The 25,796-nt window shown below is 32.1% G+C and overlaps 1 protein-coding gene and 1 long non-coding RNA gene across 2 annotated transcripts; one reads left to right on the forward strand and one right to left on the reverse strand.

The window, feature by feature from the left end:
• Positions 1-4,103: 4,103 nt before the first annotated feature.
• On the reverse strand, positions 4,104-8,830 carry LOC110944460. The gene is made up of 3 exons (XM_022186123.1): positions 8,329-8,830; positions 8,112-8,210; positions 4,104-4,495 (listed from the first exon to the last, which is right to left on the reverse strand). The coding sequence occupies exons 1-3, from the start codon at positions 8,828-8,830 to the stop codon at positions 4,104-4,106; spliced, it is 993 nt and encodes a 330-aa protein (XP_022041815.1).
• Positions 8,831-23,533: 14,703 nt separating this feature from the next.
• Positions 23,534-25,118, forward strand: LOC110864871. Its single transcript, XR_002550138.2, has 3 exons — positions 23,534-23,973; positions 24,054-24,248; positions 25,094-25,118. It is a non-coding gene; the product is annotated as an uncharacterized LOC110864871 (long non-coding RNA).
• Positions 25,119-25,796: the final 678 nt, after the last annotated feature.

Here is a 25,796-nt window from a genome sequence, read left to right on the forward strand (position 1 = left end):
AATCAGCATTTAGGTTTAACTTCACATGCGAAACATTAGACTCATAACATGCGAACTTAAACACTTTGCTTCCATATCAATTATCCTCTAATAACAATGAATACCTTCCAAATAGTTAAAATCATACAAAAATCATTAAACGATTACACAAAAACATCTGACATTGAACAATTTCAACACCTGAATTAACAAACTTACCATTGGAACAATCATTTACACCACTTGTATTTGCATTTGCATTTGCAGAATTAGGATTTATAACTTCATCAATCGTAACTCTCTGATAAGCAGATAATTGAACGTGATCACCGACCGATCAGGCATCTTCAAATTCAACATCTATATTCCATCCAGTACTGCTCTGTGGATCCATTGAAAACAACAATCGATTCTAACCCTAACGCACAAAAACGAAACTGCAGTGTATTGTTTTGAGAATTATGAAAAATTGAAACTGATACGAATCATAATTACCGGGATAGTGGTGTAACAAATTTCTCGCGATCTGATTATTGAATGAATAGACTAATTTGCCCTTAGCTGATTGAATGAATTGTCTGATTTAACCTTATGAAAGGAAAATGAATCAGGGACACGTGTACGGCCATGGATATATCGTACGTAATGTAGGATAAGGGTATTTGTATCCTAAACTTCATATATGTATATATATATATATATATATACACATAGGGGAGGTTCATTTGAGAAAAATCTTCTTAAAAGAAGAAAAAATGAATTAATCTAGACCATATATTTTTTGATCAATGGTTCTGAATCAAGATATCATTTTTGTCAACTTTTAATTAATGTTTTAATTACTAAGGGTAGCATAGACATTTTGATATAGAATATTAATAAATATTTTGAAGAGTTACTCAATTTTTTTTAATGCAACCATAAATTTCTCCTTCACCATCATTAATGTATTGGCTCCTACACAAATTTTATTAGAAGTGACAAAATTATTTAAAAATTTTGTGTCCTACACATATTTTATTATCAGTCGCAAAATTATTTAAAAGTGTTTGAGTCATACACATTTTGTATCCTACACCAAATTATTGTTTTAATGGTGTAGGAAACGTTGAAAATGTAAGATCATGTGCAGGATTGTTTTTATTGTGTAAGGTGCACAACTATTTTATAAGGTAGTCTCTTTAAATGATTAGAGTTCATTAATTTGAATAACAAAAATAAATATTAGACTCATTAAATGATTTGTTCAAATTACCTTTGTATCCTTTATTCTTTTTATTCTTAATTTTTAATTCTTCTCATTTGAACTCTCCACTATATATATATATATATATATATATATATGTAGAGGATCCTGTAAAAAGTGGGACTTTTGTGAGAGGTGTGAGAAATAATTTGGGAATGACAAGTGTCCTTTATCCTAATTAATTCAAAAGGGTATATTAGTAATTTGACATTTTTATCATTTAATTGATTTCCAAGAATAACTGCCAAAAAAAAAACTGGCGATGAGTTATTTTAGGGTTTGAATCGAATTTTGAATTAGGAGAAATTTTAGGAAATATTATACATCTGATTGTTTTATATTCTTCATCATCTTTTAATCGCAACATCTTTTAATCATACATTGTTCATGGCGTGGTATTTTAAAAATTTAGAGACATTGACTATGATTCAAGTCATGGTGTTTTATCTGGAGACATTGTTCATAGCGTGGTGTTTTAAACATCTGGAGACATTGACTATGATTCAAGTCATGGTGTTTTATCTGACTTGAATTCCAGATAAAACACCATGACTTGAATCATAGTCAATGTCTCCAGATGTTTAAAACACCACGCCATGAACAATGTCTCCAGATAAAACACCATGACTTGAATCATAGTCATGGTGTTTTAAAATCTGGGAATGTTTTGTATTGAATCATAGTCATGTTTTGTATTGAACAATGTCTCCAGATAAAACACTATGATTCAAGTCATGGTGTTTTCTGGATTCCAGATAAAACACGATGACTTGAATCATAGTCAATTTATCCAGATGTTTTAAAACACCACGCCATGAATCTGATTACAGTTCTTCTAAACGTAAAACACCACGCCTTGAATCTTATATAAAACACAGAGGCTTCCGATTTAGATATTGATTATTAATTCCGATTTTTAAGGAAAAATGAGTGAATATAGGTGTTTTTGGTTGTGTAGGATACGGTTACCATATTTGAAACATTGAAAAAGACACTATTGCCATTCAATTTTACATAAGGTCCCTCTAATTAAAACACAATTTACATTTTTATACCCTATTGATCTCAACCATTAGATCAAATATCCAATGGTTTAAAACACTTGTTACCCTTCTTACATTTTAGACACTTTTTACCATATCCCTACCCTATATATATATATATATAGGGAAAGGTTCTATGCAGAACACAAAATATTGCGAGAACACACAGAACACAATGAATCACCTATTTTTTTAATCCTAAAAACCTAAAAAGTAAATGAAAATGTTGCAAATGTAAGATCTACTGTTTCTTACAATAGAATTCACAACAAAATATGAAAAATTTTCACTTTTTCTATAACCTACACATTTGTAGGTTATGTGTAGGTTAAATTACCAACATGTATGTAAGCTACGTGTAGGTAATAAAAATATGGTTTTTATGTATATATGATACACATATGAATGTAAGAAACATAAAATTTAAAAAACATGAAACTTAAATCCCAAAATTTAGTGTTTTAGAGTTGTTCTTTTTGTTCTCGCAATAGTTAGTGTTCTGTAATGATCCTCATCCTATATATATATATATATATATATATATATATATATATATATATATATATATATATATATAACACGTCATTTTCATAATAGAAAACGGTGTTATATATATATATATATATATATATATATATATATAACCACACGTCATTGTAAGAAAATGTTTAATTATGAAATTGTTAATATTAAATATGATTTAAGCATTCCAATGAAGTATTGATTTTCTATTACTGTTAGGGTGGAAGGGGCACCATGTGGTGACCCCTTCGGTGAGTTTTTCCCGATCAGTAAGGTGTCGCCACCCTCAAATCGATGAGTGGTGATTGCTTTGAACGGTGACTAGTCACCAAAGAAAGAGGGGGGAGAGAATGGGAAGAGAGAGTGGGTTTCAACCAATCACACATTTATTTAGTTTTTTAAAATTTTTATAGAAAAAATTGTTTGGGTGAAGCACCCCTAGTGATTAAGTCTAAAATGGGGAATGAAATGGAGAGGTGAGATGGCTTGATATTGTTGACTATGAAAAAAGTTTATCACTCCCCGTTTGGGGAGCACACCTTCCACCCTTACGCTAGGGGTGTGGTTAAAAGCCCCTAATGGCTTTATAGTGTCACGTTAGATTCACATCAGCGTCATGTCACATATGGGGCTTTAAAGCCCCTCCCTTTAGCTTGCATGTAATAGTTTAAAGCCCCCATCATTACCTAATTATTAGTTTTATTATATTTTGTATTTTTTAATTTATATGTCAATTTTATTTAAAACAAAATAAAAAAACAAAATTGCAATAAAATAAATAAACCGGGTACGTTTTGGGTTTGGGGTATGTTTTGGGTTTGGGGAAAAATGGCGGTGGGGAATAGTATCCAAAAACACTGGGAATCTGTGGCGTTGTCGGATAAGGGGAGGTTGGGGGTGGTAGGTGGCATCGGATAATACCCAACCTCACCCGTTCGCAGGTCTCTTCGGTATCGTTCTTCTTGCTCGTTAGCCAAATTACCCCAAAACGAATTGTTGGGACCCCACGGGTTTTGATTGTTGGGAAACATTGTATGAATATGATAAAGTTTGTAAAGTTTTTAGATGGAGAATAGATGGAGAATGGATGAATATTTGAGTAATGGGGTAGTATATTTTTTTTTGGTAAAGGGTTACCCCGGTGAATTTTATAATAACCAAATAAAAAACAAGTGAGAAGCAGAAATACTTCTCAATTCTCACGTATGACATGCCATACGAGAGTCAACACGCGCTCACAAAAAAAAAAGCGCTCCAACAAAGGAAACACCAAATAAAACAACTCCCTATGCTAACATATCAACAATACAGGCTCAGCCATTATCATCATCAGGAATCAATAATCCACGAGGAAGCATCCACTGTTGCAAAGCCCGCTCCGTCTGAGTAGAAGACTTGAACCGCATGGTGTGAAGCTTCATCTTGACCGTGCTACGTATCACCTCCACAAGTTGATTCTTACTTCTTTTACGATTAGTAAACAGTCTCCTATTTCTCTCTTCCCAAATAAAGTACGCCGAGGCACTCATCACCAACTTAGAAATAACATGATTAGTTGACTTATCATTCGCTATTCCTAGCAAGTACTCAAAAATATCGGTCCAATTATTCTGGATTGTATCCATTCCTGCTAAGCCTTTGACATCATTCCACACTTGAGCCGAGAACTCGCATTCAAAGAACAAATGGTTGTGTGAATCAGGACCTGAAATGCAAAGTGAGCAACATAACAGATTCAAGTTTGCGTTACCCGAAGAATTCCATCTGATCATAATGTATTGGGTTTTCAGCTTCTTTTGCACAATCAACCACATAAGAAAAGCATGTTTCGTAATGGGGTAGTATATTTATAATGTTAAAATTATAAATTAAAACTTAATTTTTTTTAATAAAGTCGATCGTTTGGCAATAGTCATATTTGACCAAAACCTTGAACAAACCGATAAAACGTTTGTTACTGGGCTGGCGAGACTTCAATAGCGCCCCCCTTTGGCGTGCAGGGGATGGGGTGGGGGCCTTATAAGGCGTTAACGACGATGATGTAGCCAGAGACGACATACCACACCCCCTAGCCTTATAGTAATACATCACTGTTAGACCACCTGTAGTGGGGCGGTTTTTTGGCATTATTTTCAACCCCCCCATTACATAGGGCGTTTTTGGGCATTATTTTTGAAAAAAATTGGATTGGCGTGTTTAAAAAAACGCCTAAAAGGGATTGTGGAAGGGTTGACTGACAAATGGGGAAACTTTTGCATTATTCAATTTAAAAAAAAAATTATTGTGTAATTAATGGAAGGGGCGTTTTTTGGGCATTATTCCCACTACGCCACTTTTGCAATAACCCCCAATAATGCCCCATGCTGACTGGACTTCCACGTGTCGCAAAACGCCCCATGATGGGGGCATTATTGAGCTAAACCACTACATATAGTCTTAGTTAGTTAGAGTGTTAAAGTTATGATATCGAAGCTGAGGCTCTTTTCAATAGAAAACTTAAACTAATTATGAGGAACTCAATGGAGATTTTTTGTTGTTCTCAAATATTTAATTTCCGTATTATATGTGTAATATATATACAAGGGGAAGGTTCAAATAAAAACCACTTTTATTGCGAAAACTTGAAAACTAACTTAAAAAAAACCTAAAAAACACACCAATTTTTTTTTTTACAATTTTTTATTAAAAATCGATAGTTTTTATATATAAAAAAAGTTTTTTTCAAAAAAAAAATTTGTAGTGCACATGTGTAATAATTCACATGTGTAGTACTATTACACATGTGCACTACAAAAAAAAATTTGAAAATTTTTTTTTTATATAATTTAAATAGCGAAAATTTGTATGCAAAAAAAATTGGTATTTTTTTAGGTTTTTTAGTTAGTTTTTGAGTTTTCACAATAATTAATGTTGTAGTGGTTTTCATTTGAACCTTCCCTAAAGGGGACAATTATATGGGAAGGCACATCTATACTATATAATAAAAGAAACCTGATTTTGGACACGTGTCATTCATTGAAGATGTCTACAATTGTAATTTCCTACCTTTTCATACTTAATATTATTATTTACCAAATAGACACTTTTTTATTTAGTTTACCCTTATCTCTTATTTTATGACAAAAAAATATCGATTATTCTATCTCTTATTTTCATATTGCATTTTTTTTTAAATTTAGTTTGTACTTATCTTTTCTATTCAAATAGAACAGAAGTAAAATTAGTAGGGTTCACATTTGTAATTAGTTTTTTTTTTTTTTTTTTACACTATCAATGATAATCTATTTTAGATATCGTTTATATGACATGTCTAAAAAGTCAGAAGACGTTTATGACTTTATATATTCACCGAAAACCATTTCTTTACTCCAATTTGAATTCGAAATAAGGTTGCATACCCATGGTGTCTCAAGAACCAAGGTGATTATCCAAAAGTAAAAATAAACAATCATATTGATGGACACATATTCAAATATTTGTATGATTACTTATATGATTTCTCTATTTTTGTTACACATAAATACATAATATTTTGAAATAGGATTAATTACATCAAATATAACATCTATCTACTATAAGACCAAGCGTAATGGGGCGTTTTTTTTAAAAAAAATTGCCCCAAAACGCCCTAAAACGCCCAACCCCCCACTACAGGGGGCGTTTTCCGGCGTGATTTTCGAAAAAAATTGGGTCCGGCGTTTTAAAAATAACGCTTAATCGTGTGGGGGCCACCATCTTTCGACCGTTGTTCAAACGGTAACTTTCTTTTTTTTTTTATTTTAAATAATTCCCACTATATATATTTAACTCACATTCACACCATTTTTTATACAAAACTTCACAAACTCTCCCACTTTCTTCCAACTTTTATAAAAAAAACCCACTTTCTTCTTATTTTTATACAACCATGCATCCTTTCCGCCCTCCTTTTGGTGTCCCCGCTAGACCCACTATATATTATTTTTTTATGTTTTTTTTTATTTTTTTCAGTTATTTTTCGGTTTTTTTTTATTTTCTGCTTTTTTTTTTACTTTCGGTTTTTTTTAAGTTTTTTTTTATTTTTTTTTTCAAGTAATGTAATTTTTTTTTTAAATTAATGAATGTTATTTTATGTTTTAAATTAAAAAAAATAATTGTGAAATGATTGTAAAATGATTGAATGGGGCATTATGGGGCATTATACCACTACACCACTTTTGCTATAATGCCCCCTTGCTGACTAGGACGCCACATGGCGCAAAACGCCCCATGGTGGGGGCATTATAGTGTTATACCACTACACATGGTCTAAGACCATGCGTAATGGTTAAACATTATAATGCCCCCACCATGGGGCGTTTTGCGCCATGTGGCAGCCCAGTCAGCAAGGGGCATTATACCATAAAATGGTGTAGTGGGGCATTATTCAAATAATGCCCATGCAATCATTTCCCAATTATTTTTTTTAAACTTTAAATACTTTATTAAATAAAAAAAATACAATACTAGAAATAAAAAACATAAAATCCGGTTAAATAAAAAAAAATACTACAAATAAAAAAATTAAAATCCGAATTTAAAAAAAAAAAACACTAGTCTTCATCTTCGCTTTCTTCACCCTCGTCCTCCGTTTCTTCCTCTCCCTCCGGTGGTACATACCGAACCGACCATGCGTGGTGTAGTAAATCAACCATTAACTGGGAATGGTACGGTTCGTAACGCAACTCTCGCGCATTATTCACTCTTTCTTCCATTGACGCCTGTGGATGCTCCTCTTGAACGGCTTCTGGCACATAATTCTGGCATATTGCCTTTCCTTCGTCTTCCAAAATCATGTTGTGCATGATTATACACGCGTACATAGCATCTCTCATTTTTTGCTTGCTCCATGCACGACAAGGATTTCTCAAATAATGCCAGCGTTGTTTAAGAACCCCAAAGCATCTCTCAATGTCTTTTCGTGAAGACTCTTGAACCTTTTTAAAATATGCTCTTTTTTCATCAATAGGATCACTATACGTCTTCACGAAAATCGAATACCTAGGATATATTCCGTCGCTCAAATAATACCCATGAGGGTAGGTTTCCATTTGCGTAAAACGACGCTTTAGGAGCTTTGCCAGAAATCCACTCCTCTAACAGCGGAGATTGTTCAAAAACATTAATATCATTGCATGACCCGACCACGCCAAAGTAAGCAGACCAAACCCAAAGGTCCTGTGAAGCAACCGCCTGAAGAATAATAGTGGGTCCTTTTTGGTCACCCCGTGTGTGTTGGCCTCGCCATGCAGTCGGGCAGTTATTCCAACGCCAATGCATGCAATCTATGCTCCCGATCATACCAGGCAAACCATGTTGAGCATTATGTACCTCGTAGATCTTTTGAAGGTCGTCCCATGTGGGCGTTCTAAGATAACGCGCACCGTACACATCAATTATACCTTTATAAAAAAAAATAGACACAAAAAAAATATATTATAGGAATTGTAAACATAGACAAAAAAAATGAAAAGTATACTCGATGTTAAAAAAATAAATTGTAAAGTATAGGAATTTTACCGCGACAAAAATGCTCCAAGCTATCTCTCGTTGTTTTCTCCCCCATTTTTAGATACTCGTCATTGATGTCGGTAGTGTTTCCATAAGCAAGGATTCGTAACGCCGAGGTACACTTTTGGATACCGGTAAATCCAAGTTCCCCTCTCGCATCCGCTTTTTGTTTAAAAAAATCGTAGTTGGCTTCCAAGTCGTGGACTATACGTAGAAATAACCGCTTACTCATTCGGAAACGACGTCTAAACATTTCGTTCGAATATGTCGGCTCCTCATCAAAATAATCTTTCATCAAACGATCGTGTGCCCCGCGTCGGTCTCGTTCAATATAACCTCTTTTACCTTTTTTTGCTTGGGGGCGACGACAATGCTCGGCATATCTCATCGCTAGTTTACAAGCACCCGTAACCGCCTCTTGCTCAACCTCCTCATCGGTTGAACCATCGCCATCCGCAAAAAACTCGTGGTAGCAACAGTTTAGCATGGAGGAAGAACTAGGAGAATCCATCAAGTTTTTATAAAATGCTTGTATTTTTTAGAGGGTTTTTGTGATTTTTTTGGTTGAAAATGATTGAGTGTATATATATATAGGGGGAAATGAAATTAAAAAAAAATAAAAATAAAAACTAGCCGTTTAAAAACTAGCCGTTGAGAGTTGGGATTGGGCATTCAACATTCTTCCAGCGTTTTAATAAACACGCCGGCCTCAATTTTTTTCAAAAAAAACGCCCGGAAACGCCCCATGTAGTGGGGATTCCGGCGTTTTACGGCGTTTTTTTTGAATTTTTTTTAAAAACAACGCCCCATTACGGGGGGACTAATAAAAGAAACCAAGTTTTGCGGGTATCCTCAAATTTATACTTATCTTATATTAACTAGATAATAAATAATAAATTAATATTAAATCTTATCATACTTTAATAAAATATTATCCTCACATCTAAATTGTTAATTTAATATATTTTTAAAAAATACCTATCTTTCCTACTTATATTTATATTAAATATAAATAATAAATTAATATTAAATGTTATCCTAATTTATTAAAAATATAAATTTTTAGTTATTTGATATACAAAATTATATTTATTCAACAAGTCTAAAATGCGGGGTTTTGGAAAATATAACTTTTTAATTTTTTACTATACAAAGTTACATTTATATAACCCGTGTAATACACGAATTTTTAAATATATAATTTTTTATCATTTGCTATGTAAAATTAGAGGTTTTTAAGGAAATAATGTTTTTATTATTTGGTAGATTTTTCGACCCAACTATACACGGGTTTTTTAAAGATATGATGTTTTTAGTATTTAATATACAAAATTACATTTATTTAATATGTGTAATATACATGATTTTTAAAGATATAACTATTTTTTAGATCTATTCAACACGTGTAAGATACGAGGTTTTTAAGGATGTAATTTTTTTTTTGTTATTTGGTAGATTTATTCAACTCGATTATACACGGTTTTTTTTTAAGATACGACGTTTTTAGTATTTAGTATACAAATTTACATTTATTTAATCTGTGTAATACACATGGTTTTTAAAGATATAACTTTTTTATTTTTTTATATATAAAATTACATTTATTTAACCTGTACAATATACGGGGTTCATAAAATATAACTTTTTATTATTTAATATATAAAATTACATTTATTCAACTCGTATAATACACGGGATTCTATAGAACATATAATAATCGTGTGTACATGGTGGTATCTTTGGGGTATAATTCGGGTCTTTCACTTGTTTATTAAAGGAAAATTTCCCCGAAAGTTTTAATTGTTAATAACTTAATACCCTTGCAAGAGCTAGCGGCCCTTTTAGGTAATTACATATGTAATGTAATTTATTGATTCCTTAAATCAATCATGATTATGATGTGATAAAAAATAATAAAATTGTACCGAGGGAATCCAAAAAACTACTGTTAAAATTTTATAAAATAAAAATAATAACTGGCCACTTATATTTTAATATGGTAAGTTATGATCGATGAGAAATATAAGAAATTATTGGCAGTTTGGATTTAACTATGAAAAGCAACACTGATTCCATACCCATTATCCAGATATACCAATATTATCAATATACTTTGTATTTCAAAGATTCAATCTTTGAATATGATCACTCATGTTATACATGTAATATTTTTTTTTTTCTAATAAACAAATATACATAGAGTTTGTCTTAAAGGCAAAACTGAAAAAAGCTAATTAAATTATTGTAGTTTATACATGTAAATCCAAAAGTTTAAAGTTTGTATGCCTACCCATGCTTGGCAAGTATAGTTATATATATGTAACACCAATTTACAAGTAGAAAATCATCAATTATCTTGAAAAAAACAAGTCGAAGACATAAAAGTGTAAATTTTATTATACAAGATCTGCCAGGATGAATGTTAATTCAACTTAATCAATTTGTAAAACTTTATAACCATAATAAAGTTTGTATGCAAGGAAAGAGAGATGACGTCATGGTAAATGTTAACAAATTCATCTTACACCCGTTTTATCTATCTTTAATTTATGGAAAACTTGTTTTGTTCCCGCCATTAGAAATACTTTTGCTATCAACGTCTTTGGAACATGTCAATGATCACCACTTCGATCTTCATTATGGAGAAAACAACGGTAACTTAACAATGTGTATGCTATCGATTTTAATGTTAACGTAGGTTGGGTTTATAAGCGGATCTGACTTTTAACATGTGGAAGAACCATGAAGGCTTTAGTAAAGAGTATTTCTTGTTTTGTTTTTGTTCATAGTCGTTGGAGATGGTCAAAAGATTACCCTCAATAAATTTTAACAATTTAAAATGCTTATTTTAAGCATCTTTGAAATTTCCTAGTTAACACAACTTAATTTCCGTTAAAAAATAACACAACTTAACTTGGTAAGTATTCCAAATACTTTGAAAACCTATAAAAGCAAAGAAAATAATTTTCCATTATGAATGTTTAGCCAAATATGCTTTGTCAATGAGGATTTGTGTATAGCACGTCATTTCTTTTATGAAAATCCTATCATGTTTTCGTCTGATCATTTATTTTCTACAAACTTAAAAATTATAGTTGGTTAAATTTTATGAACATTTTTTAAGATTTATAAAAAATAGTATATCTTTTTATAAAAAGTAATTTGGTGCTCTTTATAAATTGCAATTTGCAAGCAACTTCATGTCCTCATAAGATATATTTGTTGTGGGGTTTTTAGACTTTTAGCAGGCTTTGTCTTTTTAGATTAATGGTAAAAGGTGTTGGAAAAAGCTGTCTTTTTATAAACTGCGTGGATTCAAGTTATCTAATTGATAAAAAGGTGTAGATTTAAAAGTAAATAGATCGTGCATGAGTAGCCGCTTTAAAAATATTAATGCTTAAACTTGGATCTCCAAGAGGAAATGTTATCTATATATATTCTAAAGTTTAGTTATATGTTCTATTTTAAAACCAAAATTTATGGTTGTTTTAAATGCATCATTCTATAAAAATCCTATTAATTGCATTTAATTTATATTAAATAAATAAGAGATAAGATAAAAAATAAAATAAAATAATTATATATCAATAATCATTAAAATTAATATCATCAATAACACATTATACTAAATAATATATTATAGATAAAGGTAGATTAGTTTAAAGTTAACTTTGATCTTAATTTGTTTTAATAATTGGTTTAAAGATAATTATTCCAAACTTATGATTATTCTATAAAATGATCTTTGACAAGGTAACCAAAATTTAAATTTCGAAGTAACTAATATATTAAAAGTAGCTCAAATATAATTCGTAATAAAAACACAACAATATATTTTCAAAGAAAACATATAATAAAAAAAATAGGTAAAGGGATCCAAATGATATCAAATATTAAGAACTTATCCATGATATTAGTATCAGAATTTAATAGATTAAGATAAAATCTAAACCGAAAGATCATAAGTATCATAAAAATATCATTAAATTAAAGTTAAAAAGTAAAGAAAAGAATTATTATTATAATATTAAAATAATATTCTAAAGTTTAGTTATATGTTCTATTTTAAAACCAAAATTTATGGTTGTTTTAAATGCATCATTCTATAAAAATCCTATTAATTGCATTTAATTTATATTAAATAAATAAGAGATAAGGTAAAAAATAAAATAAAATAATTATATATCAATAATCATTAAAATTAATATCATCAATAACACATTATACTAAATAATATATTATAGATAAAGGTAGATTAGTTTAAAGTTAACTTTGATCTTAATTTGTTTTAATAATTGGTTTAAAGATAATTATTCCAAACTTATGATTATTCTATAAAATGATCTTTGACAAGGTAACCAAAATTTAAATTTCGAAGTAACTAATATATTAAAAGTAGCTCAAATATAATTCGTAATAAAAACACAACAATATATTTTCAAAGAAAACATATAATAAAAAAATAGGTAAAGGGATCCAAATGATATCAAATATTAAGAACTTATCCATGATATTAGTATCAGAATTTAATAGATTAAGATAAAATTTAAACCGAAAGATCATAAGTATCATAAAAATATCATTAAATTAAAGTTAAAAAGTAAAGAAAAGAATTATTATTATAATATTAAAATAATAAAAATATATAAAAAACTATATATATTATTAAAATATTAAAATTACTATTTGTACCGATACCAAACAAGACCGTACCGGTATTTTCGATACCAGTACCGGTTGACACCAAGCTTATCCCACCCCGTGATACTAAAAAATCATTAAATTAAAGTTAAACAGTAAAAAAAAGGAATTATTATTATAATATTAAAATAATAAAAGTATTAAAATAACTATATATATATATATATATATATATATTCTAATATATTGTTAACAAGATTTTGGCTAAATTAATTAGATTATTATAAATAATAATAATAATAATTTACAAATAAAACAACACAATTTGCAACAAAGCAATGCATGAAACACCATATTAACATATAGTACAGTACATTAATGCTAGAACCTAATCTATACTATATTATAAAGCATTTCATAAGGATACCAACCAAATTTAAGTAATTACAATCTTTTATACTTATGGTACAACAACTTAATGATGTTAGTAAGGGGTGAAATGGTCTTTCTACATTAATATTAAAAAATAAAAAAAAATAATTATCTTTATCTATATCTATCTATCTATATCTATACTATATTATAAAGCATTTCATAAGGATACCAACCAAATTTAAGTAATTACAATCTTTTATACTTATGGTACAACAACTTAATGATGTTAGTAAGGGGTGAAATGGTCTTTCTACATTAATATTAAAAAATAAAAAAATAATTAAATGAGAATATAATCACAATTAATTATAATAATACAATAATAAGTCCGGTTCTTAAATGCAATTAATAAACGAAACCTATTGGGATAAACCGCAAAAGCACTCCAAAGGTCCAATTTCAATCAATATGTAATAAATTTGACCGATTAAGGAATCTCCTATCATTGCTATAAATTCACCATTTCACTCAACATCAACTCCTTTGTCTACTATTGTGCGAGTTAGAGTCGAAAAGAAAGAGATAAGAAAGAGATAAGTTGATATGAAATTTATTTATCTTGGTGGAAATGTGTGTTCCTTTATACCCATTTCAACATTTATTCGAAAAAACTTTGGTTTGTTTCTTAAAATATTCAAATGGGATAACAGTTTTCTTTTACATAATCTATGAGTTTATATTGATGTTTTATTATGTTTTTGGTGATTTAGTGGTTTTTTTTTTCAAACTATGATTTTATATTACATATAAAGTATACACACAGGTTATTGGATACAAAAAGACAGACACTTCATACTTCATCAAGGTACCCTTGCATGACTATAGTATCTGGAACCATTTACCAATGTATTGTTTAATTGTTCATAAATTTATAGTCTTTTTCCTTTTTGCAGCTTCATGTATATGGAGGTGTAAAAGGGTGGGTACGAGAAAAGTTATTCATTTGGAGATAGACATTTATTTGGCCTATTGGTATTTCCTTTTTTAATTTCTACTTTACTATTTTTTTAAACATATGATGCTTTTGTGTGATTTAATTGATACTATATATAGGCAATATAGATGCAGAGGAAATATTTGAGGAGGTATTGTTTGACAGGATTGGCAGCAAACTTTAAGGGCTCGGATGTTTTCAACCCGCGCAAAAGATTTAAATTGATTGCGTTTATCTATACTATCGTATAAAGCATTTCACAAGGGTTCCAACCAAATTTAAATAATTGCAGCATATTATGCTTATAGTACAACAACTCAATGAAGTTAGTAAAGGGAATTAGTCTTTCTACATGAGTATAAATTGATAAATACAATTAAATTGATAACTTTATAAATTAAGTATTGTTAAATACTTGATAAAGAATTAAATCATTTGACTTAGTTGAACATCATCACCTTCCTCATATTTACATTGCTTTTCCATTTCAAGTTCTCCGTAACCGATTACTTGATTGAATTTTATAATTAAGTCATTATTATTTGGTTTAGTAATTGCTAAACATCATACAAATAAGGTTACAACCTTTTTTGCAATTTTATCAGATAGTTGATGAACATCATATGAAATAAAAATAAAAATAAATAATAATAATAATATTTAAATATAAAAAAACTTAATCAACGTTATTATGAATTTAATTATAACTATAAATGGTTTTAAAACTTAAAAGATGCTAACCAATTAGAAACGAAAATTACTAAAAGGTAATTTCATGGGGTATTATTATCTATAATACCTAATAATTGCAATAATAATGATTAAATAATGAACTTAATTACAGATGGTTTAAAACTCAAAAGAATGCTCTTTGCATCATACCTCAAGTCTCATGGAATAAGGTTCAAATGATAACCATTGCATAATTAGGAACCACTTTTTAGCCATTGGATCGTATTTTGATGGTTGAGACCTTTAAGTGCAATATCTATATCTCTAAGATGAAGATAATGTATGGTAATGAAGATTTGGAGCAGCAAGAGGTAAAAACAGCCCGAATTTTTCCTTTTATAAATTCGATTCGGTTCGTGAGTGTTAGTGTGTGTGTTTATATTAATTAGGGTTTCATCAAATGCAATGTGAGGGTTTCCAATCGGTGTTTATACAAATAATATAGAACCCAATTTTTATGTATGTGTATGTAGTGTGTAGTATGGGGTCTTGCTTACCTCATTCAAGGAATAACAATGAAAGACAGGGGTCATTGATTTCGAAAAACTCCGCCCCTTTGTTCGCCTTCTTCCTGATTTTAAGTTACGGTGAGTCAATTTCCTTTTTTCTGATTCTAATCGATTAAGAACTATACGTGATTAACCAACGAATTGTGGTAGATTTTATGTTTCTATTGCAGTATTTGGATTGAATTGACTGTTGCAATTTAATAATCGTCAGTTATAGTTCGTTTTTTGAATATAGAGAAACACTGACTTATTTAAGGTGCTTGATTTGGGTGAATAGTAGCAATATAAACTGCTATTGTAATTTGGTGTGATATTCAATTCAATATCAGCAACCTAATCAAATTGTTCCCTAAACATAGAGTAAATGTGTTCACCAGCAAGGTAATAATATGTACTAATTTTCAATTATAAAAGACTTCTAATAAGGAAATATAGCTATTAGGTTATATCAAGGTAAGCATAGTTTATAAAGAATATGTTGCAGAATAAAGTTAATACAACATTTTAGTAATAAATAATAAACTGCTTTCTTATCTATAAAAGGGAACAAAACCTGCAATTTGACTTTTAGATGTCAAAACTGAATTTATATGTATATGTGTATGTAGTATAATATATATATTTAACATCTTTTTTACACAATCTAAAACAATGAAAAAGAAAAAATAAAAAAATTTGAAAACTGTGACGTCTTTTGAAGAGGGTTGAGAAACCACACGTCCATAGAATTGAAGTTTTGTGAGACCACATGTGGTGGGGCGCAAACCTCTCTCAAAGCGTCTTAAAAACGCGGGGGAACACTGTACCCTCGGGCGTTTTGGGCCTTTTTTTGACTGGTAGTGCTACCACAAAGCGCCGAACGAGGAGTGGACTTTGGTTAAAATAACCATGGTCAAACGGCTAACTTTAAAAAAAACCGGTTTTTGTTTTAAAAATCTATACTATATTCGCACTTTCGTACCGTGTCACGCACTATCTATATTAGTCGTCGTTCCAGGAAAAAACAATAACTATTATGCATGTCGTGCATCGCACGGGTGTTCCCCCTAGTTAAATTAAAACTAATGTAGGTAAAATAAATACCAATTATACTTTTAATGTAAAGGGGAAATGTTATTAAACTCTTTTCTATTTTATCTTAATGGTTGTTTGGTAGCCTCTGAAGAAGGTAGAAGAATGTGACAATAAGAAGGTAGAAGAATGTGACATGTGATGATTTACCATTCAGATGTTACCTCTTAACCATTCAGACTTGAGGTTACCTCTTATTCATTCAGAGGTTTTAAACCATTAAGAGGTAGCATTTAAATGGTCATTAAGAGGCTACCAAACAGCCCCTTATGGGTTGTTTGGCAACATCTGAATGATTAAGTGTTGAACCAGTAAGAGGTCTGAACCATTAACAGCCTGTATAATGCTTAACTATTCAGAGGCAAATGTCTGACCAATTCAGATTAGAAGTCTTAACCATTCAGACTCTGTATAATGCTTACTCATTTAGAGGCAAATGTCTGAACTATTCAGACATCTGCTCGTGAAACAAAGAGTCTGAATCAGTAAGATGTCTGAACCTTTAATAGCCTCATTAAGAGGTAAACAAACAACCCCTTAGTTGTAGAAAAATTTTGTGTTGTTTAAGAGATGGAATTTTTATCTTAGCTGTAGAAAAATTTTGTGTTGTTTAAGAGATGGAATTTCTTATGTTCAAAGTAAGTAATTTACTTTTTAAACCTATAAACTAAGAGTTGAACTTTCGAAATCTATATACTATGAATTAGCAGCATGTTTATGTATTGTAGAGTTGTAACATTGGTTGTCTAGGTTGTATGTGCTTATTGGGTTGTAATATGTGTTGTGTTGGCCCTTATATAGGTATTTAATATATGTTTCTTTATGGTTTGCTTCATTTGGAAGCAACTCATTTTCTCTCTTTTGGCCGGGGTCCTTCGTCGCCACCAAGTCGTTGTCGTAGCGGCTCCTACGGAACCACCCTCTTCCGTCAAATTTGGGTAATGCACCGTAATGAGTGTCTATGTTTGACGACTTTGGTTGCTTTTCTCGAAGTATACTTACGATTTCCGTCGGTATCTTTAAAATTCCATTTGGAATCGTTGTTTTTTTTTTCTGCTCCGCTGTTGCTGTTTTGGGGCTTTGATGTTCTTGCATGCTCTTTATTCCAGTAGATTTTTTAGCAGTTTGTTTTTTGGATGTATCTGTGAAGATGAAACATCGGGTTTCATTCGAGCCTTCTTCGTATGGTAGATTATTTGTATGTTGATGTTTTGTTTTTGTTTCGAGGCTTTGATGTTCTTGCATGCTCTTTTTTCGACCAAATTTTTTTTTTTTTTTTTGCAGTTTGTTGTTTGGGATTTGCCTAAAAAGATGAAACTTAGTTGTTCATCCGAGGTTTATTTGGATGTTTGATTGTTTGTCGGTTTGGCCTTTTAAGAGTTAAGTTATGTCGATGAAGATGGAGTATTTGAGTTCATCTGAGGTTTTTTTTTACGGTTACGCTTTGATGTTCATTTGTTGGTTGATGTTGATGAGAATGATTATTTTCTGATTCATCGAAGACTTTTAGGGTCTGTGATAATTTCTATGAGGATAAACACCTGTCCTGGTTTGGCGCATGCTATTTTTGCTCCATGATGATGATTTGGTTTTTCATCCGAGAGTGTAGCTATGATAGTGCCTCGGTTTGGGCTTGGCACTTTTTGATGCAGCCAACCGAGGCTGGTGAGCTTGGTTTGTCTTTTGTTAAAATTGTGAGTAGATGCATTTGTATTGACTGACCTCAATTGTTTGTTCATGTGCTATCGATTAGCAAAATGCTTGTGCATATGTTCTTTCTACTGGATTTGGAAACTGTTGTGTTGTTTGTATATTGTTTAGTTCAGGCTTGGGTTTTTGTTGGCTGCCTAAGTTGAGTGGATATGTTGTCATTTTCTGGGTTGTTGTATTTGTATACTGTGAACGCGAAACATTTTCTTGTGTTCATTAGTTGGACATGCTTGCCGATTAGTTCATTTTTGTGGTAAATTATTCTTGGCTACTTGTGTTACATGGGTTTGCGGCCATTTATTGGTTAAGGCTAATATGTTGTTTCGACTGCTGGTTTGTACATTGGGCAGTTTGTACTTTATTGGGTTATGACTTGACCTTGTTGTGTTGTACTGTCCTTGTGTATTTAGCGTGTTTCTGTTTGCGGGATTGCTTTATTTTGATTGCCATGTTTTTGTGGCACTGAACGTTGGTTGTTGTCACTTTATGGTAACCTATACACCTCATCTATTGTGACAATATATATTGCAGTTTTGTCGTCGTTACATGCGCTGAAAATGTTGCTAAGTCATAGTATATAAATAAATGTTACGCATAAAAAGGTTATGATATTGAAGGGGTAAGGTCCCAAAAACCTTGCACAAGTGCTCGGGACCATAGCACAACTTCACCACCAATGAACCTCTTTCAAAGAACCTTGCGCGACAGCGCACTGGTTCTAAAGAAGAGAACTTAAAAGAAAGTAGTCTCCAACATCCGCGCGCCAAGTTAGAGATAACATATCCTTGCGCAAGCTCTCATACAACAGAACAGTTAGGATAAGGTCCTAACAACACCTCCGCGGGAATGTCATCCAGACTTGGATAAAAATAATTTTTCTTTTACAACAGAATTTACATGAAGCAGAGCCACATGGATTACAGCTGTAAACCTTCTAGAAGGCTTTATCGTGCATCACCATTCGGTTATAACCGAATGGCCACGTGGCATCATCCTGGGTGCTCCTCAAAGTCACGATGATGGCACCAAATTGAAGGAAGATCCACACTTGTCCACTTTCCACGTGGCATCTCCCCAACCGTTGATCGTGACCACGATCCGTGTGCACACACATCCGTTAGTGATTAACGGTGGAGGAAATAACCGCTCACGGAAATTACTTTCTGTTACGTCCTCCGTCAACAAACTTTCCCGCCCAAACTTCGGTTATAAATAAGGATAATTCAGGTACAAATTCTCAAGTTATATTCACTTCACTTTCAATACTTCTTCTTCTTCATCAAAAGCTGTACTTATTCTCACGCCGGAGGGTGGTCACGGAGAGAACCCCCATTCTCCCCGTGGCGAGTCTAACGGCTGTTCGTTTTGCAGTTATTGTTCGAAGAAGGAGATCATCCACACCCCGAATCAAACGAGAAGACCTAACCCTTTTATGCAGATTCAAACCCCTTGGTCCAATTGATTGCGATCTGTTGAACCAGTGTTTCTTCAGATATAAAATATCTTAGTTTACTAAACTATGATGGCTTAGTACAAGCAACCAGTTTACATAAGATTATATGAGCCTAATCTGTATGTATTATAAAATTCAACGCGTTAATGGTTGTCTAAAAGTCTTATTAGGTTTTTGTTCTTTGTGTTTTTTACTTTCCTTTTTATCATATGATGACAAGTAACATCAAACTAGCTAATGCTTAATATGATGTGTACGAACCTTAATTTATCTAATAACATCAATAGGTTTATATTATATTGACTTAAGGTAATCAAATAGTTAAATTAAATTCTAACTTATAAATCGATTCGTAGGTAAGAAAATGACAACCTCAAACGAGGAGCGTAACGTTTCCAAGCAACTTGGACGTATTCTTGAACAGGTAGTCGAGCTTGACCGTAGTATAAATGTAAAATTGGTTGAGCTAACTGAACGAATGTCAGGGATTCGTGAAAAGCAAGCTGAGCTGCAACTTGAAATCAACGTGCTTTATGTGAGTTACGCAGACGCTAATAACGATCACATGGGTTAGCATTTTTAGTTATTGTACGCTTTCGTAATCGTTGATTGTAATTATTAATGGCAACCAATGATATGTTTTTATGTTAGCATTATCTAGTTAAATCATGAGTTGTGGAGTCGAAAAGTAAGAAGACACTTCCTGCCTCTTTATACGACATGGCTTAGATCTATTTATAATCAAACAACAAAGTTATAGTTAGTTTTTCAATAGAGTAAAGTACAGTTTCAGTATTAGGGGTTTACACCCGCTCGCAGGTTCAGGCCCTATTTCAAAAAAATCCAACACTTCAGTCCCTAACGTTGTCAATTTGATTCAATCATGTCCCTGCGACAAACTTTTGTCAGTCAACTGTTAGTTGACTTGGGCATTTATGTCCTTTTACCTAGAAAACGAAGGGAATCATGTTAATTTTGTATTTAGAAACCCTTATAACAAATGTGATCCCTCTAAAAGCCTCCATTTGCACCTTTCAATCCTTCCTTCTTATCCTTCTTCTCTAAGAAGCCATAACCAACGCATGTTCAGTTTTTTTCTCATTTCCAAATTGACAACGTCGTTTGACCCGCTAACATTTCCGTTATAAACAGGTAATAAACTTTAACAAATTTTTCACACATTATCGTGCTTATTCCTCTTCCGTTCTAAGGGTTGAAATTCGAGTTTCCATGACAGGATACAAAAACATGGCCAAGATACCCGTTATCATTCTTATTCTTCTTCCGTTCCAGTTGTGTATGCGGTATTCTATCCCATTCAAATGTTGCAGTCATCAAAGTTTCAGAACTATACAAATCTCTTATAACCAGAAATTATATATAAACATACCTAACAGTCTAACAACTATAAAATGACATAGAGATGGAAAAAATGGATTCAACAATAAATATGAGATTGATCATCTGTTACCAAAGAATCAAATACTGCACTCTGTTACCTCAGCTACGACCTTAAGTGATGAAGAGGTATCAATTTTTAATAATTTCAAATTTAATATATATCAAGGTATAAATTTTATATGATTTTGTACTGATATGTTTCCGTGCAGCTTGCGGTACTTCTTCATCAAGAACTGAACAGTTCTCCTAGAGTTCCGCGGGTGCCACGTATGCGCCAAGCTGGCAGCTTGCCTCAATTGGCTTCTACTACACCTAGGAACAACATGTTAATGAAACGAACATCTTCTTCTGGAGCAAAGGAAAATGGCTTTGTAAGTTTTATTATTTACTTTAGATTTTCTTTTAAGGTGTCGGTGATCTAAATAAGGATTTATTTTAATATGTGTCAATAAAGAAAAACAAGGATTTATCAAATAATGGATATAGCAACTCTCGTGAGTTCGATGGACCAAAAAACATGTCGAACTCAAGGAGGGTTCATGAGTCGGAGAAGATGAAGATGATGGTGGCTGCCATTACATAGGATGTTGAAGATGAAGATGATGTTGGCTGCTCTAAAGTTGCAGGGTTTATAAAACAAGAGCCTCTTTTTCGAGTTGTACTTTTAGTCCCTAATGGGCATAAAGGTCTTTTAACATAAATGGTAATGTTATACTAACGACTATTTGGAGCAGGGATTTAATTGAATCAAATTGATAACGTTAGGGACTGAAGTATTGAATTTTTTAAAATAGGGACTGAAACTGCGAGAGGGTGTAAACCTCAGGAACTGAAAAAACAACTCTTTTCAATATTATTATTAATTCATCTACAACTACCTTAATTGCCTTAAACTTCCACCTTTTATCCTTTTGTTTTATTGTTTCTCTCTCTTTATCTTTGTTTATGCTGTCTAATTATTTTTTAGTATTTTTAATATAACTTCAAAGTATTTTAATATAACCCTTTTGTTTTAATATAATTTCTTAATGGTTAAATATGTATAACGCACTGTCGGCAATGATAGGAGATCTAGGGAAACCTAGGTTAGATTTTTTAGCCAAACGGGTTTTACTGGTAATTTCACCGTCGTGCCTACGGGCGGGTGGGTTACCGGGTTTTCCCCATAATTGGTGGTGGACTCGGGTTACTCTCGGAGTACTTCGTTTGTCCAGTGGGTGCCCCCAAAGTGCTCGGAATTGATTCTGTTGGTCGTTCAAAAAAAATATGTATATTCATTACCGTATTGTAAAACTGTTACTAAAGGATTTTTTTCTCAGTATAGATATATAAACTATAAGTAACACACGGCTTATACTAACTATTTTTTTATAAATAACTAGGTTTTTTCATAATCGTCGCGTTGCGGCGAACTTCTTTTGTTATTTACTCTGTATTTACATGTGTTTTAAAATCACTACGAGGGCGTTGCGCACGGAACCACTGACAAGAATAAAAAGAAAATATAGGAAAAAACACTAAAAGTTAACCAAAAGAAAATCAACCAAAAAAGTTGTATGGTAATGATGTTGTTCGTATGAAACCAGTGGTCAGAGATAAGCAAATGGTACATGGGTACCGGTACCGAATTTCCCGAACCGAAAGATCTTAAGTACAAATTCGGTACCAACTTTTGGCGCCTACCGGTTTTTACCTTCATATAACGGTACCGTAACCGGTATTTTGGGTATCGGTATCGGTTGGCACCGACCTCATCCGTACCCCTAAAACTAAAAAAAAGAAATCATTAAAAGTTGAAGAAAATCAACAAAAAAAGTTGCACGATACCGTTGTTGTTCGTACGGTACCCGTGATCAGAGATGAGCAAATGGTACCGGGTAGCAGTACCGAATTTCCCGAACTAAAAGATTCTCAAAATCATTTCGGTACCCGACTTTTGGCTTTTTCTGTACCAGGCTGGTGCCGATTTTTAACTTCATGTACCGATAACTGTACCAGGCTGGTGCAACTGTACCAGGCTGATGCAGGTTTTTACCTTCATATACAGATAACGAATCGAACGGTACATGTATTTTCGATACCAGTATCGGTTGACAGAAATCCTATCCACCTTAAGAAGTGAAGATATAATTAATATTATTATAATATTAGAATAATAAAGGTTAGAATAATAAAGGTATTAAAAATATATATATTATTATATATTAAAAACACTTAATTATTATTAATTAATTAATATATAGTAATAGTAATATTAGATTAATAAAGGTTAGAATAATAAAGGTACTAAATATATATATATATATATATATATATATATTATTATATATATCAATTTACATCGTCTACTTGCGCCAGAAATCTTTTCAACTTTTCGTTTCTGCCACTCAACTGTGTCTTCTTTGATTTCCCCCTCAACACATATCAGTTGCTATTTGGCTTCTTCATACCACTTTTTACACAGGTTCTTGAGAGATAATCTAGACAGAGGAAGGGAGAGAGGTGGTAGGCACGGTGGACGACCGACGGAGGGCAGCGGCTTACAACGCAGAAGACGGTCTTCATCGTTTTCCTCCGTCACTTGAAACCAGATCCGCCGGCTGTGGCTTCTAGAAGACATACTGCCGACAGCATCGGCGAACTGAGATAGCGATCCTTTGTCTTTGAGATCAAAACGATATGAGAGAGAGGGAAAGAGGGCAGGGGCGGAGACAAGGCGGCGATTAGGGTTCCGGCGCAAGCTATTACTTCCATCAATCGATTATCCGGTCAGTATCGCTTCTGAATTCGATTCTTAATTTCATGTTTTTGGTAAATTTTGGTTATTTTACGGTGTTTCTTTTACTAGATCTATGGTTGCATGTCCCTTCAATGGATAGATTGACTACTTGCACAGTCGTCGGAATGATCTTCTCTCTCCTCCAGTGGTTCCTCCTCTCCAAAGTCTCCCTCTCACTTGATAAACCAGAGTTTATGGAGTAGTTGATCGAGGAAGAAGAAGGTGTTAATGATCATACCGTTATTCAGAACACTGTCTCTAAAGGTAGTTTAGATCTTTGTGATTTGTAGAATAATATTATGATAATTTGTGTGCGTAATTATGATTTTATGAATTTATTTTTGTGATTTTGTATTTTTGTATTATTGTATTATATATGATGTTTTTAGGCTTAATTATTGGAATATTGTTTGTTTGTTGCTGGAGAAATCTATTCCTCTATCCATGAATTAGGTTCTATGGATTGAAAATCAGGTTGATACTTAATAGTTAATGATATTGTCTTTAAAAATTAGTTTCTATATTCAATACGTTGGTTTGAGATGAAGTTTATGTTTCCTTGAAATTTTGGGATTGATGTGGTGGTATTTGGATATATGATGATAGAACTTGCAACTCCGTTGACAGGATCAAGTTCTACAAGATATGAGTGATCAAGATCTTTATCAAGCACTTGGTGATTTATAATGAAACTCATTTTAAAACTTTGTTCTATCACCTGTAGTGTTGTTGATTGATGAAAGGCGATTGATTATGTCAGGTTTAATAAAAAAAATTATAATTGCGGCTTAGTGATATTCGGCTGCTAATTGTATAGGTTATGTGTTAAGTAGTAAGTCCTAGGGTGGGGCTTAATGAAATCAGTTTAACCCGGGTTGCGACCGAGCACTAGAGAGAAATGATTTTGCTGCACATGATAAATTTGGATGGAATAATTATGATCTGGTTTGTTGATTCTGTTTTATATAGGTTTTAATATATAATTAATATAATAAAATAATAAATTTGGATGGAATAATTAAGAATCTCATCAAACCTTAATTATATAAAAGTTAACTGACTTAAATGATTATTGTTGTTTAACCAATTATGTTGTCTTATATTGGAAGCCTATTTGGACAATCCATAAAAAAAGAAACAAGAGTAGTATGACTACGTGGACTACTTCATTCAAGTGGATTGCACCAAAGTATTGTGGCTGGAAGAAAGGCGCTCGAACTTGTTATTAACAAAGTATAAATTAGCAACATTTGTATGCATATAGGTATATACATCATGCTTTGGGAGGTTTTCAAAAAAAATTTCAATGTTTCACTTTTGTCCCAAAACTATTTGTTTTTCTACTTTTAACACCAAAAGTTTTCATCTCTTACAATTTTACCTTACAACTTTTGTACTTTCAACTTTGATCCCCACACTTTTCATATTTTGCAAATTTTTTGTTTTAAATTTTGCGAGTTAACACGGCGTAAAGTGTGTGTGGTTCAACGTTTTAACGCTTCGTACTAGATTTTGCGAGTTAACACGACTCAAAGTGCATGTGTGGTACAACGTTTTTACGTCGTCTATGTGACAACCCGACTTCTTGAGGTCAGTATTATTCTATTTTCCGACTCCTTTGTCGTATTTTCATATACTTGGAATCTTGTAAAATCATTGTGCTAGTAGAATATGTTGCAACTTGTAAATGATCCTTCGACCAAGACATCCTTCAACTAAAGATCTTTCGACCGAAGGATCCAACCTTCGAAGGATCACCATAACTTTCGGTTCAAACTCTATCCTTCGAGCAGAGATAGGATCCTTCGACTG

This window comes from Helianthus annuus, chromosome 6, assembly GCF_002127325.2.
Source record: "Helianthus annuus cultivar XRQ/B chromosome 6, HanXRQr2.0-SUNRISE, whole genome shotgun sequence".
NCBI lineage: Eukaryota > Viridiplantae > Streptophyta > Magnoliopsida > Asterales > Asteraceae > Helianthus > Helianthus annuus.

Bases quoted from the DNA above. Each gene is read 5' to 3' on its own strand.
- LOC110944460 (XM_022186123.1), bottom strand. From the start codon at position 8,830: ATGGATTCTCCTAGTTCTTCCTCCATGCTAAACTGTTGCTACCACGAG. The intron at 8,211-8,328 runs GTAAAATTCCTA...TTTTTTATAAAG, and splicing joins CTTGGAGCATTTTTGTCGCG to GTATAATTGATGTGTACGGT. The intron at 4,496-8,111 runs GTATGATCGGGA...TTTGCATTTCAG, and splicing joins TGCTCAACATGGTTTGCCTG to GTCCTGATTCACACAACCAT.